A 14,867-nucleotide genomic window follows, 5' to 3' on the forward strand; every position below is an offset into this window, starting at 1 on the left:
ATTATCTGATTAAAAAAAAATATTTTTGTCCTAAACAAAATTAACAACAATAATAATTGTTTAATTTTAATCTAGTTTATACAAAAAAGTTAAATTAGTCAAGCGTCTGCTCTGCTCTGCCCTGCCCCTTTATCTCCATGGCAACCACTTTGTTGGGCCACTGGGTTGCCTAGCAACGTGCTGACCACGGTACCAATGCGGCGTGCTTCGAGCTTCGTCCGTGTTTGACGCAAGTTTTATCATCTGCAGAGTTTTTTTTTATTAGTGTTTTGTCCTCAAATTGCATATATTCAATCATGACAGAGGTAAGTCAAGATTAACCAGGTAAGTATTTTTTAAAAAGCCTTTAAACTTGAGTCGTGTTTTTAGGAATGCTCAAATGAAGCTAAGTAATGTTAGCATCAACAAACTAATAAATCACATTCACTGGCTACAACAAAACCTGCTTTAATTTGAACAACCGGAAATTAGATAAATACCTACAGATGGCTAAGAAGCAAAACTGATTTGTAGCCAAAATAAGTCTTAAGATATCCTTCAGAAATGTGGGTTAGCTTGGATTACTTGGGTCTTGCTATAATGAGCTTGGTTTATTTAGATCTATTTGTATTCTTACTATTAAAAGTATTTTTTTTTGTCTAAAGTATATGCAGTGATTAACATGACGTTCATTTGAATGCCCACATGTTTTCAAAATAAAGTCAAATCAACATCCTGACCTCATTTTTAACTTGGAGGTGTTTTGAAATTTGACTTATATAATACTACCTTAAAATACTTAGTGGCTGACACGGGTTATGTTTTAATTGTCTTCCAATATATTCAAGTTGCGAATATATTTACATTAGGTTCATTTATGGAGAAAAGTCTGATAAATTAGGTTTGTTTATTAGGCCCTAATATAGCAGGTTAATATACCCAAAATAAACTGGTCCCTTCTTGTTTTTACTGCAACATATCTTCACTTTTTTGTCTGTTTTTTTAATGTGGATTATAACTGCTTTCTAATTACCTTTGCTCTGTTTGGCTGAAAACTGCTACAATACTCCTGTGACCTATCCTTCAGAGTTTATCCATCTACTGTGTGTTTATGGTTAATCATCAATTGAAATAGTGTTGAAACACCTCCTGACACTAATTATACTAAAGCATAATGGTCTCCTTGTGTTTAAATGAGGATGTAAAACCTGGAAAATACAAAGAAAGAAATCAGTACTTACAGAAGGTGATCTTGCAGGTGTTTTATTTTGTTTCCACTGTATTCAGTGAATAAAATAAAACACTTAAAGGCTTATATCTTTTCTTATCAGACAGTGAGGACATCAGCCATCACCTCTGTCATCAGGAATTTGTGGAATATCAACCGTTTGGACAAATCAGACCCCCGTGACTCTAACACAGAGGAAGATGAGGATGTATTTGCAGGAAGGGAGCAATGTAAGCTACTGAAATGGTCTGCATTTGAAAGTTGTGTGTATACTTTTAGTAATCTCACTTTTGCTAATGTGTGAGTACTAAAAAAGTAAAGGTCTTTAACTGGTCATCTCAATGTTATGACGTTGTATAGTAAATGAGAGCCTAAGAAGCAGTTATTTAAGGTGTGGTTTGTCTTTCTGTTTTTCTACAGTATCTATAAACTTAACCAAGACCCTGCGCACAAAGCAGCTGCTCTTAAACTTTCACAACGGAAAACCTGTCCTGAGCCTGAAGCCGCCGTTGGACCTCGTCAACTTCCCGACTATTCCCCGTCCTCGTTGGCCCTTAGAGTGTGAGGTCATCAGCGACGTCATCCAACACATAGGTAGCTTTTCGTTCTTATTAAATTTATATATCTGATAACTGATCACACGCCATGGAATCAGGTGAGAAAATCCCAGTAAAAATACTAAGTTAAACAGTTTTAAAACTTGCCATTCTTTTTCTTTTTTAAAAAATATAATGTAATGACCCAGAGTGTGTATGTTTTGTAGAGTGGGAGCCTCCTGAGCCAGAGCCTTTTTATCAGCCTTCAGGACACGAGGGCACACCTGTGCCTGTTGGAGAGGAGCGGAGGGAGGTGGTGTACTGCAGTGACCCAGGTAAGTCCCAAGAAGAAGGGTGGACTTTTGTTCTTGAACCATTCGTCTATTTCTCATCACTTCTGGCTTCAAAACAAACAGTTTGAGCCAGAGTCCCATTAGAGAGTGAATATAATTGAAATGATCTTGCTGCAGAAACCTGAACATGTGTGCATAAAGTCAACACCCAGTTTTTTAAAGATTGACTAATTTCTCAAGAACACTGAAAGCTCATTTGTGAAAACTTTTAATTTTGAACTCAAAGTCTACTCTTCTTTCTTACTCCTTTAAGCTACCAAGCATCCCTATTTCACATGTTCTCGTGTTGGAGGAAGTAAAGGCCCCATGAAGATGGCTCCTTCCCATGTCAGTCACTCAGACTTCACCCTTGAGTTTGAGTCCCGCTATGAGAGTGGCAACCTCCAGAAGGCCATGCAAGTGTGAGTCTCCTCCCCGTAACCAATCAGTTTGCTTCTGATCTGTTTCAGTCCTTATGTTTTACTATATCATAATTTCCTGTGACTCTAATTCAGTTTCTTTCTCTCTCCATATTTTTTTCTTTTTTCTCGCTCAGTGGCATTTTTGACTATGAGCTCACCCTGCGTACTGACATGTACACCACGAAGCACAGTCAGTGGTTTTACTTCAGGGTCAGGAACATGAAGGCTGGAGCGACATACCGCTTCACGATCATCAACCTGACGAAGAGCAGCAGCTTGTACTCTCAGGGCATGAGGCCGCTCCTGTACTCAGAGAGGGCTGCGACGGAGAACAGTGTTGGATGGCAACGCACGGGCTCCAATATCAAGTACTATCGGAACGCCTGCCAGGTAACAGCCGGACCAGCTTTAGTTTGTAGCCAAAGTGTTTTTGGACAGCTTGACTTCTTCCCATCAAACTTTTCTTTAAAAAAAGTTGTTTTCTGTTTGTTTAGAGTACAAAGGACAACAACGAGTCTGTCACCTTGTACTCACTCACCTGGACTCTTCAGTTCCCCTACGACTCAGACACCTGCTACCTGGCCCACTGCTACCCCTACACCTACTCACACCTGCAGCGCTACCTCAGGCGGATTTCCTCCAACCCAGCACTGATGTCCTTCTGTAAAGTGCGGGTCCTGTGCCAGAGCCTCGCAGGGAACGCTGTGTATGTCGTGACCGTAACATCTAGAGGCGCCAGCAGGGTCGAGGTCAGGAACAAGAAAGCTGTGGTGGTGACGGCCCGAGTGCACCCCGGGGAAACCAATGGGTCATGGGTGATGGAGGGGTTCCTTGACTTTTTGCTTGGGGACTCAGATGATGCCCAAGTGCTCAGGGATAATTTCATTTTCAAGGTTCTCATTATGTGTTTTTATTTTCCTTAATACCAAATGTTCACCATGACTATCTTAAAGTGAAGAGAGGGTGTGATAGGCTTTTTAAAAACTCTGACACCTTTTGTTCCCCCGTCTGTTGCACTGCAGGTGGTGCCAATGCTGAACCCAGATGGCGTGGTGGTGGGCAACTATCGCTGCTCTTTGGCAGGCAGGGACCTCAACAGGAACTATAAGACATTGCTCAAGGATTCATTTCCTTGTGTGTGGCACACCTGCAATATGGTGGAAAGGTAACACTCCACAAACAAACAAACAAACAACTGGAAACCGCTCGCTGTTAGAGAACCTAAAGAACGACCTGCGGGCGTACAGCCTCAGTGGGTTAAAGTGTAGAACAATTTACTCAGAACTGGGTTTAGGAAAAAAAGTCCTGATACCATATGTACTTGCAGGGTTTTGTACATCTGTACACAGCTTAACTGTGACATTAATATTAAATTAAAATATGAGTCAATAAAAATGTTTTGACATTTGAAAGTTGAAAACTAAATTACAGGTTTGTAATTACAAAACCTGGTAGGTATAAAAAAACCACAGAAATTACAAGAAGTGGAAGAAATTAATGTTTGTAAGGTGTTTTCTTATGGAGTTACCAATATCAGCTGAAAACTGCAGATGTTTTATTTTCGGAGCAGTAAAATTTGCCATCTCCTATCAACATATAAGAAAACTAAAAGGGCAAGCCCTTTAAACACCGGAGCATTAAACAGAACCAAACTACACCACTTGTTCCATTCTGAATGAAACGTTTAGTCAGATTCAACGCTCTCTCTCCCTCCAGACTCATGGCTGAAACAGAAGTCGTTCTTTATTGTGACTTCCACGGCCACAACCGCAAAAACAACGTCTTCATGTACGGCTGTAACAGCCGTGACGACGCTCCCCTCAAACTGCAAGAGAGGGTTTTTCCACTGATGATGAGCAAAAATGCTAGCAATAAGGTAGGTTCTGCTCGATAAATGTAAGGCTTTCAAAGCTATTATGAGTTTAAATACATCTTCTATATGAACATTTCTGCTCCTCAGTTCTCCTTCAGGAGCTGTAAATTCCGGGTGCAGAGGAGCAAAGAGGGCACAGCACGAATCGTCATGTGGAGACTGGGCATCAGAAACAGCTACACCATGGAGGCGTCCTTTGGAGGCTCCACTCTGGGTTAGTGTAGGTTCCCTGAATGGCTTATGCATTAATATAGATGTAGGTATCTTCTCATAAGGTTCTACGGCTTCATCTTTATTGAACTTCAGATGACAGGAGAGGGACCCATTTTACAACCCGAGACCTGAAGTCTCTGGGTTTTCACTTTTGTGACACCCTGCTGGACTTCTGTGACCCTGATCAAACGAAGGTGAGACTAAACAGTGTGACAGAGACTAAAGTTTACATAGAAATATGGACCGCTCAACCTCACTTCAAGAGAAATAAAAATTTTATAATCTAAATTGCACTACATGTGTAAATATCCATCAGGTTTGTATATTTTTGTGGCTTTTGTTTCAGGTTACATACTGTTTGAAAGAACTGGCAGCCCTATTGGGGAAGAAGGTCAAGGAGAGAATTGGCAAAGATTTGGGGACCGACCGAATCATCTCAGTGTCTGACCTGGAAACAAGGTGAGACATGCAAGTCACACGAAGGACATACGGGTTTACTTTACCGTGTGCTCCCATTCAGTGAATTATTCTCCTCTGGGTTTGCAGCACAAGTGGTTCTAATAGTTCTGATTCAGACGGACTTCCAGTTCATTTACAGAACCAGCCAGAAAATCCAGAGGTATACAAGCAAATATTAAATTAAATTAAATAATACCTTTTGTAAAATAACATATTGGTTGTTCAATTTTTCACCTAACTTGTTTAGTTTTTCTCAAAGTTTGATCCCGTTTGACATTTTATCAGGCATCTTGGATCATATCCGTTCCTTCATCAGTATCCCACATTCTCACACCCTTCTCTCCCACAGAAATCTGTCAAGAAGAAGAAACGCTTGAAGACTCACAAAGAAAGAAACAGGCTGCAACGAGACCGAGTGGGGAATGACCCACAACTAAAAGTCCTGCAAAGCAGCAGCAGAAATCTTGTAAGAATAAATAACCCAGGAGTCAGTTTCCTTACCTGATGAGTCGAGAACTCCCGTTACGGCTGATGAGTGAACTGGTTTTTGCAGGAATCCAAGCTGATCGGTGACGACTCAGACAAAGAGAGCAGCCAAAACAAGCCTGTTGAGGGAGAGAGGAAGAAAAGGCAGGTAAAAACCTTTTTTAATCTAAACACCAAACTGGGGCAACTAGGTGAGGAGAAAGATTTCTTCTCGCTCCAAGCATTTTTAATTTTTAATCTTTGTGAAGCTCAACAGCCTGACAAGAAAGGCTGGATCCTCACCTCCTTCGGAAAGTCCTGGTGAGCCCAGTCAGGTGACTCCGTGGCAACGTTGCAAGCCCATAAAGGTAAAAAAAACTCTTGATCGGTAATAAAATCTACAAAATCACAGCCTTACAATTTTGTTTGATATTTTGAGAAACTGAAACAGAAGAACGCAGTTTATTTTTTGTTAATTTATCATTACGATTTAATTGGTATGTTTCGTTTCAGGAAAACTGTCCAGAAAACCCGAGCACCTCGTGCCTGCAGCGCAAGACAGCGCCTCCACGTCTCAGCAGCACAAACCCAGCAGCTCCTCACTCAGGCAAGCTTTACGTTTCAGACTGAATCACTCAGAACCATGTAGGAATCAGAGGTCGCCTGCGGCAGCTTTTAGGATGCGTGACTTTCCCCTACAGGTGATGAAATGAAAGAGAGAAGACGGTGGAGGTGCTCCTCTCAGCTGCTCCACCTGCGTGTCCTCTTTCCACCTCCAACAGATTTAATCCGGTCCACACGGAAGCCTTACTCTCCGCAGCAGTGGGCTTCCTACTGTCAAGTCTGCAGAGGTTTGTTTGCACCTACAGCAGGTCTGTCTGTCAGGTCTCTTCTGTTGTGAAACTTGCCTTCCCTCTTTCAGGGCTGCCACCACCCGTTACAGCACCTCACAGGTAGACTTTAAGGGATCTTACCATCAGGCAGGCCGTGCTGCATATGCTCACAGTTAAAGGTGTTTCTTTCGCAGCAGATCTTCACCCTCTGTGTACGCCAGCCTGATTCCAGCCATTGTTCCATCAAAGCACCTGCCGACGACTTTCACCAGCTTCAAGTCCAGCAGTCGGCACGGTTTCAGACAAAGTTATTCACTGCGGGCCTCAGGAAATTATTTGCTTCAGGATTCCTCCATGTCAAACACAGACTTAACCAAAACCAAGCAGCAGAACCGGGACCAGGATTCCTCTGAAGGTTCAGTCATACATTTATTGTAGCAAGTTGTTTTGTTCTTTTTTGAAAAAAAAAATAATGCTGAGCGTTTCACAAAACTGACATTCTGTTCCTTGAAGAGAAAAGAAAATTAATCTGATGACCAAGGATTAAATTGTTCTATTCTATAGCAAATATATAGATTTCCTGGTGAATGAAGACCTTAAAAGAGGTACAGAAAAAAGAATAGTGCTTCAAACCTCATTAGAAAACACGACTTGTTCGGCTGATAATTAGGAGCAAACTCTCCAGCAGAGACTGATTTAAGATATGATTGTTTTTTATTATTATTTTTCTGAGATAATCCTCAGATGTTTAACTGGATTGTAATTTGAGAACCTGAGTCCCGAAGTCCTTCACCAGCCTGCACTGCTCTTAAGTCAAAGTTCCCCAGAAGTTCAGTGATTTTAATGTTAAGGCTGATGAATGAGCGTCTCATTTAAAGTTTAACGATAAATTTACCCTGAATTGTTGAAGTATTGTTTTTCTGAAGTGTTTCTGAAAGTGCCAATGTGAAAAAAATCAGCAAACCAGCTGCAAAAGAAATGCTACACAGCTCTGTAAAAGTTATTTACTTCAAATTTACAAAAACAAAGATACAATCTCATCAAAGGCAAATAAAATACAAAAATAAATATATTTAGGAGTTTTCCTTTTTTAGTTCAGCTGTGTAGAAAATCATATTCCTCGTATAACGGTTAGGTCAGTCTGGTAGGTGTGGATAGGAACGCATCCTGATCAGCCATGAAATGCCGGATCACATCAGAACTCAGTCAAACTGTTGGAGATGAAACTGGCTTCTTGTGTTTCTAACCATGTCCCGCAGCGCCACAAAACCAGAGACAGCCTGGATCATTCAGGAATAAAAACACATTCCAGTCAACCAGTTAGTTATTAGATAAATAAAGCATGCACAGCTTTAAGTGAAAACTTTTTTGAGAAGAATGTAGTCTTACTTGTGTGAGTAGAAAAATGGCGAAAACTATGTGGACGCCCCTCTCCAGAGGCTGGATGAGAATGGCTTCATTAAAGAGCTGAAAGAAGATGAGTGGAAACTGCAGCAAGACGCTCAGCAGCCAGAAGCCAGCCAACTCTGGAACCTTCCAAAAAACAAAACACACGGATTTTACACTCACGGTGACTTCTGCCCCGCATCCAGACGTCTGCTACGTCCGTAACGCCGTCTCACCTTTTCTTGCAGGTTTCCAGCGTAACCCAGATAGAGTCTGATGGCTTCGATCAGAGTCATCAGCAGGAGGACGGTCACAAGAATGAACTTGTAGTAGTCTGGCAAGGCAGGATACTGATCCGAACAAGTAACAATAAAAAACATCTTAACTGGATTTCTGTGGTTTATTCAATAAAAAAACAATGTTATTGTAGATTTCTAGGACTCATAACTGGTTGTAATTTCAACAGACTGCAGTAACTTGGTGGTTAGCGACATGTTACCAGGCTTGCTGTTAAATATTTGGTTTTGTGAACTTAAGTCCAGCTTTATGTGAGTTCATGGTTAATGGCACTACGATGCTGCGACCGTTCACAATTAAAGCTGCTGATAAAGATTACATCCTCCCCATTGACAACTACTGCTCAGGTCAACGATCTGACGCTGCTTTCTGATAGGCTAACAGTGTAAATAAAACCATGAGAATCTATTTAACTATTGCTGTTGCGGTGTATTATCAGTTCATTTGTTGTTGTATTTACCTAACTTAAAAACATTATACCTATAATAAAATAGCTACATTGGTTGTATCAGTGATGGCTTTAAAAGAAGACAACTTGCACAATATGTCCAAGACAATACTGAATAAAAAACACTCAAAACAACTGATAAATCAACAGAGAATTAAAAAAGAGCAAATAGAGATGAGAAATAACAAAAAGATGGAAAAAATGGATGCAAAATGAATAAAATATAAGCATTAAACAACTCAGAAGACACAAAAGGACAACAAAAGAAAAGAAAATTACAGAATTTAAGAAAGTAAATGAAGTTTAAACACATAAATCCAAACAGAAATAATATACCCGTGGAGGGGGAAATATAAATAAAAAAGCCCTCTGATAATAAAAAGGTAAAATGTAGGACCATAAATGCACCTGAAACCAGTTGGCAAAAAGAATAGGAAGCTTTTTAAACACAGTGACAAAATGACCACAGAATAATCAAGAAGCCAGGCTGTCTTTGCTCTTCTTTCTTACCTTGAGGTGAAGCATCACAGTTTCACTGATCCACCACAGCGGGAAGAACCAGATGTTAAAGTACAGAGACATCTGGAGCTGGAGGCTGGACAGAACCCGTTTGTCTGGCAACAAGAAAAGAAAACAGAGGTCGACGTTAAAAATCAGTCTAATCGTCTTCAAAAAAAAGCCTAACAAACTCCGGGCTAACGAGCTATCATCGATGCTAACTCCTACACTTAGCTGTTTAATTTCTTTTACCGTGAGGCAAAAAAGTCTCGTCGCCTTTTGAGGACGGCTCTGTCCGACTCTGGTCGAATAAGACGCCGCGAGAAAAGTCGTCTAAGCGTTTTCTTAACGTCTCGGGCAGCTCCATGGTACAAAAAGAGGGGATAAAACACCCCGCTCTACTGAAAACACGACCAGGAAAAAAAAAACCAAGTCCGCCTCTTTTCCTCACGGCGAGCGACGTCAAAACGCTGCCGTCGTTTCCATGGAAACCAACTCTAACGCTTAAAAAGTGAAAATCACAGTCAAAAAAGAGCAAATATTATCCAAATCACAGGATTTATTGTTGATGATGAAAGGATTAAACACAGTAAAAGACTTGCAGGTAAATTAATTTGTTTCCATTTTATGTAGGGGGAACAGATTATTTCAGGTGGCTGAAATATTTTGTTTCCCCCTCCTAACTTTGGCAAATAAAGAGCAAATGTTATCAAAATGTTCATATTTTGGACCGAGAAGACAGATGGTTCGAGAGGGGGGTAAAAGAAGCCATTTATGTCAAAAAGGAGAAACCAACATTAAACAGAGGAGGAGGTCTCAGATTCCAGCTTTCAAAAACATATAATGGAGCTTTAGGCCTGATCCCCAGTCAGTTTCACTCCAATCAACACCTGCACTCATGTGACCAGAGTGGCCCATCAATGAGTCAAACAAACAAGGACCCTAACGAGCCTCCATTGTTAGGAGAGTGAGAACAATTTGCAAGCAATCCAGCTTACATCACATCTCAGCTTTAAAAAGCTCAACTCCACACTCTCTATTTCTGAATTGAGAAAGCTCCTCGGATGAGAAGCGAAATGTCTTCAACTACAGAATAGAAGTCCAGTTGTTTTTGTTTTCTAACTTTTTTGAATATATCAGTAAATAAACCCTAATTTTAAATGGATCTGTTTAAAAAAAAAACAAAACTAAAACTAAAAGCAAGGCCGTGGATGTATCATTTAAATTACTATATAATTTGTTTTAAACATTATTATCTTAACTATTCGCACACATATTCTAAATAAACAGTAAAAAAAAAAAAAACAGTCAATATGCTGAAACAAAAAACAAATCCTTTCTTTGTCACTTGAGCTTTCTTGTTAGGTAAAAGCAAAAAATAAACAGAATATAACAAGAACAATTTTATTGCATTCATACAAATAACAAAATAGGTGTTTCTTACAGAAACAGTGGTTAAGCAGGGCATAATTTGTTTATACTAGAAATAATAATGAATAATAACCTGGCAATAATGAAAATACAATAATAAATATAAATAAAAGTATTGAAGCAGTGATTACTGTTTGTTTACAATAATATTTCTTATTACTTATGATGAAACTGTTTTAAACTGTTTATATTAAGCTGCTGGGTGATTAATGAATCATGCCAAGCTTGTTGTTGTTGTTAAACATATCTGTATAATCTCAGTACTCCCAGATTAGGTTTTGATTCAGTGAAAAGTGAAAGTTAGGACAACATGTTTGACAAAAGCCAGTTGTTTTCAGAGCTGGAGTCACTCCCACTTTTACAGGGTTTGTTTTCGGTGAAAATGAAAGTGTCTGTGTGCAGTGAAGACGATGGCTGGAAGGCTTGAAGCTGCTGATTCTCTGTCCTGCTCTATTTGTTTGGAGGAGCTGAAGAAGCCGGTGACCCTTCACTGCGGCCACAGCTTCTGTATGGACTGTGTGAACCACTTCTGGGACCTAGGGGATCAGAAAGGTGTTTACAGATGTCCTCAGTGCAGACACTCGTTCACCTCAAGGCCTGTGCTGAACAAGAACACAGTGCTGGCTGATCTGATGGGGAAAATGGCAGAAGCGGAACGAGACACCTCTCCTGGCCAGGACGAGGCCGCTGCAGGAGGGGTGGACTGTGATTTCTGCACCGGGAAGAAGCTGAAAGCCGTGAAGTCCTGCTTGGTGTGTCTGGCCTCTTACTGCGCCACACATGTGCAGCCTCACTACGAGTCCGCCGCCTTCAAAAGGCACAAACTGGTGGAAGTGACAGCCTCCATGCAGGAGATGATCTGCTCCAAGCATGACAAGCTGCTGGAGGTCTTCTGCCGCACTGATGGTGAATGCATCTGTATGCTGTGTGTCATGGACGAACACAAAGGTCACGACACCGTGTCAGCTGCTGCCGAGAGGAAGCAGAAGCAGGTAGGACTGGACTTGGATTTTTTTTTATTGCTGTGACTATGACTGTTAAAAATTAGGTTTCAGTTTTCATTTAGTCAGCAAATAAGAGGACTGGGGCTACAGTGACACATTTTTTTATTATTCTGTTTCCTCAGAGTTCTGTGAAAAAAGTCAGAATTCCTATTTTTCTCAGAGAGTCAAAAATTTAACTTTAAATTCACTATTTTGGGATTTTGTTTTTCTTTTTAACCACGACCCTAACCCTCTTCTGTACTAATTCTACGGAAGAGGTTTAGGGCAACAGTGACACTTTTTTTCCTAGATTAAAGTCAGAATTTTGAGAAAAAAATGTCAGAATTCTGACTTTAATCTTGGAATTCTGATATTAAAGTCAAGATTTTAAGATTAAAGTTGGAATTTTGAGGGGGGAAAAAGTCAGACTTTAATCTTGGAATTCTGGAAAAAAAAATCTAAATCAGAATTCTGGAAGTTTGTTTGGTTTCTTTTTTTCCAACGTGACCCTGACTCTCTTCTGTACTACTCCCATGGAAAAGGATTAGGGTCGAGGTAAAAAAAAAAAAGAATTCCCAGAACTCTGACTTTAATCTCAGAATTCTGGGAAAATAATTTTATGTCACCGTGGCCCTAATCCTTTTCCGTAAGTGAGCACTATTTGTTCTGAACACAAAATACTGGATACTTTATTTCTGTGCATTCTTGCCAAATGTAACACAACAACAATAAAGTTAACTTTTTTTTTTTATGTAGAAACAGTTTGGACAGAAGAAACAAAGATACCATCAAGGAGTTCAGGAAATGGAGAAGCAGCTGCAACAGCTGAGACAGAAAATAAAAGCATTGCAGGTCTTGATTTAACTAACATAAATATCACAAATATTTCCCCTACATGTATGTAAAGTAAATCATTAAACATCCTGTTTTTATTGCTTCAGAGCTCTAAAGATGCAGCACTCGATCAGAATGAGAAGGCCTACGCTGAAATCGTCCTGATGGCAGAAAAAAGGCGATCTGCTGTGAGGGAGCAGATCACACATCAGAACAGAGCAGCTCTGAGTCAAGCAGAAGAACTCATAGATCGATTTGAGAAGGAAATCAGGGATATGAAGAAGAGAGAGGATGAGCTGAAGCAACTGTCATCAACTGAGGACAACATTTATTTTCTGCAGGTACACACACAGTAACATACACTGTCCGGAGTGTGTGCAGGGCTGTATTTGATGTTGTGTTTCTCTTTTTTTTTTGCACGTTTCCCAGCACTGCAAGCAGATTCTGGACCTCACGGAGCTCGACTTGACCCCGAATTTCAACTTTAAACCACACACAGCTTTTGACTTTGTGACAAAGACTTTATCAGGCATGAGAGACAAAATGGAGAACATGGCAATGTCTATCGGAGAAATTTCTGAAATATGTAAGAAGATAACTTAAATATTAAAAACAAGCAAGCAAACATCTAATCACTGTCATTGTTACTCATTCTGTGTATCATGTTTTTTTTTTTTTAGTTGAAGCTGATATGGATCCAAAGTCAAGACAGGAAATGTCTGCGTGTGAGTTGTTATCCCTCGCCGATGAAGGCGGAGCAAGTGTGTGTGTGTGTGTATCAAATGTCAGTACCAAAATACTGTATCTCGTGAACCACTGGATGGATTTTTAATGAAACCTTTAGAAGACAATCATTGTGTGTACATCTACAAGTGAATATACTTTGCAGTCAACCCTTTTCAAGATGGCCGCCGTAGTCGATTGACCTTACTGAACACAAAAATGGCTAAAACTCAGACAGTTTTACAGATATTGAGCTAAAATTTGGTGCAGTAGCAGCTGAGAGCCATCCTTAACAGATACTTAAAGAGCTATTCATAGAGATACATCTTTTCCTAAAACTTCAGCCTTAACTGTTAGAGTCAACACAACTAGACCAAATTTAATGAAACTTTCAGAAAATATTTATTAAGATAACCAATAAACCCAATTCAAGATGACTTCTATAGCCAATAGAACAATGGCTATAATTTATTCAGAATCACAGATAATGAGGTAAACTGTGACTGTGGCGGCCATCTTGAATAAAAGCTCTGCCATGAAAGGCGGCGGGTGATATGCATTCCTTTAAAGGCTGCTAGGCCTTTAATTTGAATATTTCTTAATCAGTCTGTGAGCTTCAGTGATCAAACTGAGTAATGTTTTCTGACTGTACATTTCAGATTACACAAGCCTCCATCTGGATCCCAACACAGCGTTTGAGAACCTGCTGCTCTCAGAGAGAAATACTAAGGTGACCTGGATCAAGAAACCCCAGCAGTGCCCTTACCACCCAGAGAGGTTCTCCAAATATGACCAAGTGTTGTGCTCAGAGGGTCTGTCCGGGGTTTGTTACTGGGAAGTTGAATGGAAGGGGCCCCGGGTGGAGGTGGCTTTGTGCTATAAAGGAGCGAAGCTGGATGAAAGCTGCTTTGGATACTCCGACGAGTCCTGGTGTATTTCCCTCTCAAATTCTGGGTGCACTTTTTGGCACAGCGAGATCAAGACGAAAATACCTGCTCCGTGTTCTTCCACAGTGGGGATCTTTTTGAACCATACGGCAGGAAGCCTGTCGTTTTACAGTGTGTCTGATTCTGGTGAGACGATGCTCCTCCACAAGATTCAGACCACTTTCTCCCAGCCTTTGTACCCTGGATTCATGGTCTCCAGAGGAGCCTCGATCAAGATAATTAACCATTAACTAACGCAGACTTCAGTAGTGTCTTAAATCCTGCAAACTAAACACTTAAAGTCATCCTGTTGATTTTTCTTTATAGCTTGATTTGATTCCTTAAAAAGTTTAAGCTGAAGACATACAGAAGGTGTGAGGTGTAATCTGATGTCACATCCTGTTGTTAAATGAAATAAATTGAATTCTTGTTTTGAAAGTATGTAAACATGAGTATCGGTTCTGTATTTACACACAGTACCACAGTTTGTAATGAAGAGTGAAGGACACAAACAGGTCAGCATGTAGTTAGGTAACTGAACTAATCATCTTGCTGCAGAAGCCAAAATAAAAATTAAATAATATTAATAAATAAGTGTGTTTGTTCACTTGTGAAAACTGTAATACTAAAAAAAGTGACTGAAAATAGATCAACAAAGGAAACATCCACTGGGATTGAGAAGTCTGACAAGTTTGATGTATTGGTTCGTATTTACACTCAGATTTGTTGAGTAAAGTATGCGGATAAACGCGCTTTGTTTACATTAAGCGTGGACCCACCTTTCATATCAGGAAAACTACTGAAATAAACTCTTTCAAACGGCACCATTTGATACAGTTCAGAATGAGCTTTTCATAGTTTGCGACGAGTACCTTTGAAATGACATTCAAACTGTGAGTTGGACTTTATCATAAAACGAGACAGTCTTGAGACAGAGATTAAATCTGAACTGAACTGAAACAAAAAAAGTTACACCTTCCTGTAATGGAGCAGGGTTGCTG

At 40.1% G+C, this 14,867-nt stretch overlaps 3 protein-coding genes across 6 annotated transcripts; 2 read left to right on the forward strand and 1 right to left on the reverse strand.

Moving 5' to 3' along the window:
- The first annotated feature begins 113 nt into the window (after positions 1–113).
- agbl2 (ATP/GTP binding protein-like 2) lies at positions 114–8,104 on the forward strand. Of its 2 annotated transcripts, none has more exons than XM_017418897.3 (21): positions 114–305; positions 1,311–1,437; positions 1,628–1,801; positions 1,971–2,078; positions 2,350–2,497; positions 2,632–2,887; positions 2,992–3,390; positions 3,520–3,662; positions 4,214–4,373; positions 4,458–4,584; positions 4,677–4,777; positions 4,930–5,042; positions 5,130–5,202; positions 5,392–5,508; positions 5,596–5,676; positions 5,777–5,875; positions 6,021–6,114; positions 6,209–6,358; positions 6,430–6,460; positions 6,535–6,755; positions 7,975–8,104. In XM_017418897.3, exons 1-21 carry the CDS (start codon positions 297–299, stop codon positions 8,001–8,003), a joined length of 2,760 nt encoding a protein of 919 aa, XP_017274386.2. In that variant the 5' UTR covers positions 114–296; the 3' UTR covers positions 8,004–8,104. The 2 variants fall into 2 exon arrangements, with proteins under 2 accessions (XP_017274386.2, XP_017274387.2); XM_017418898.3 differs by having other exon boundaries at positions 6,538–6,755.
- tmem17 (transmembrane protein 17) lies at positions 7,331–9,399 on the reverse strand. Its single transcript, XM_017418899.3, has 5 exons — positions 9,222–9,399; positions 8,982–9,085; positions 7,963–8,076; positions 7,730–7,873; positions 7,331–7,620 (listed from the first exon to the last, which is right to left on the reverse strand). The coding sequence occupies exons 1-5, from the start codon at positions 9,334–9,336 to the stop codon at positions 7,543–7,545; spliced, it is 555 nt and encodes a 184-aa protein (XP_017274388.1). The 5' UTR covers positions 9,337–9,399; the 3' UTR covers positions 7,331–7,542.
- Positions 9,400–10,488: 1,089 nt separating this feature from the next.
- Positions 10,489–14,837, forward strand: LOC108237500 (E3 ubiquitin/ISG15 ligase TRIM25). Of its 3 annotated transcripts, none has more exons than XM_037978027.1 (6): positions 10,489–11,392; positions 12,140–12,235; positions 12,325–12,558; positions 12,647–12,803; positions 12,898–13,001; positions 13,600–13,819. In XM_037978027.1, the coding sequence occupies exons 1-6, from the start codon at positions 10,811–10,813 to the stop codon at positions 13,672–13,674; spliced, it is 1,248 nt and encodes a 415-aa protein (XP_037833955.1). In that variant the 5' UTR covers positions 10,489–10,810; the 3' UTR covers positions 13,675–13,819. The 3 variants fall into 3 exon arrangements, with proteins under 3 accessions (XP_037833955.1, XP_037833954.1, XP_017274426.1); XM_037978026.1 differs by having other exon boundaries at positions 10,494–11,392; positions 12,146–12,235; positions 12,898–12,942; positions 13,600–14,837; XM_017418937.3 differs by having other exon boundaries at positions 10,496–11,392; positions 12,898–12,942; positions 13,600–14,836.
- Positions 14,838–14,867: the final 30 nt, after the last annotated feature.

The sequence above is a fragment of the Kryptolebias marmoratus genome, linkage group LG11, assembly GCF_001649575.2.
Source record: "Kryptolebias marmoratus isolate JLee-2015 linkage group LG11, ASM164957v2, whole genome shotgun sequence".
NCBI lineage: Eukaryota > Metazoa > Chordata > Actinopteri > Cyprinodontiformes > Rivulidae > Kryptolebias > Kryptolebias marmoratus.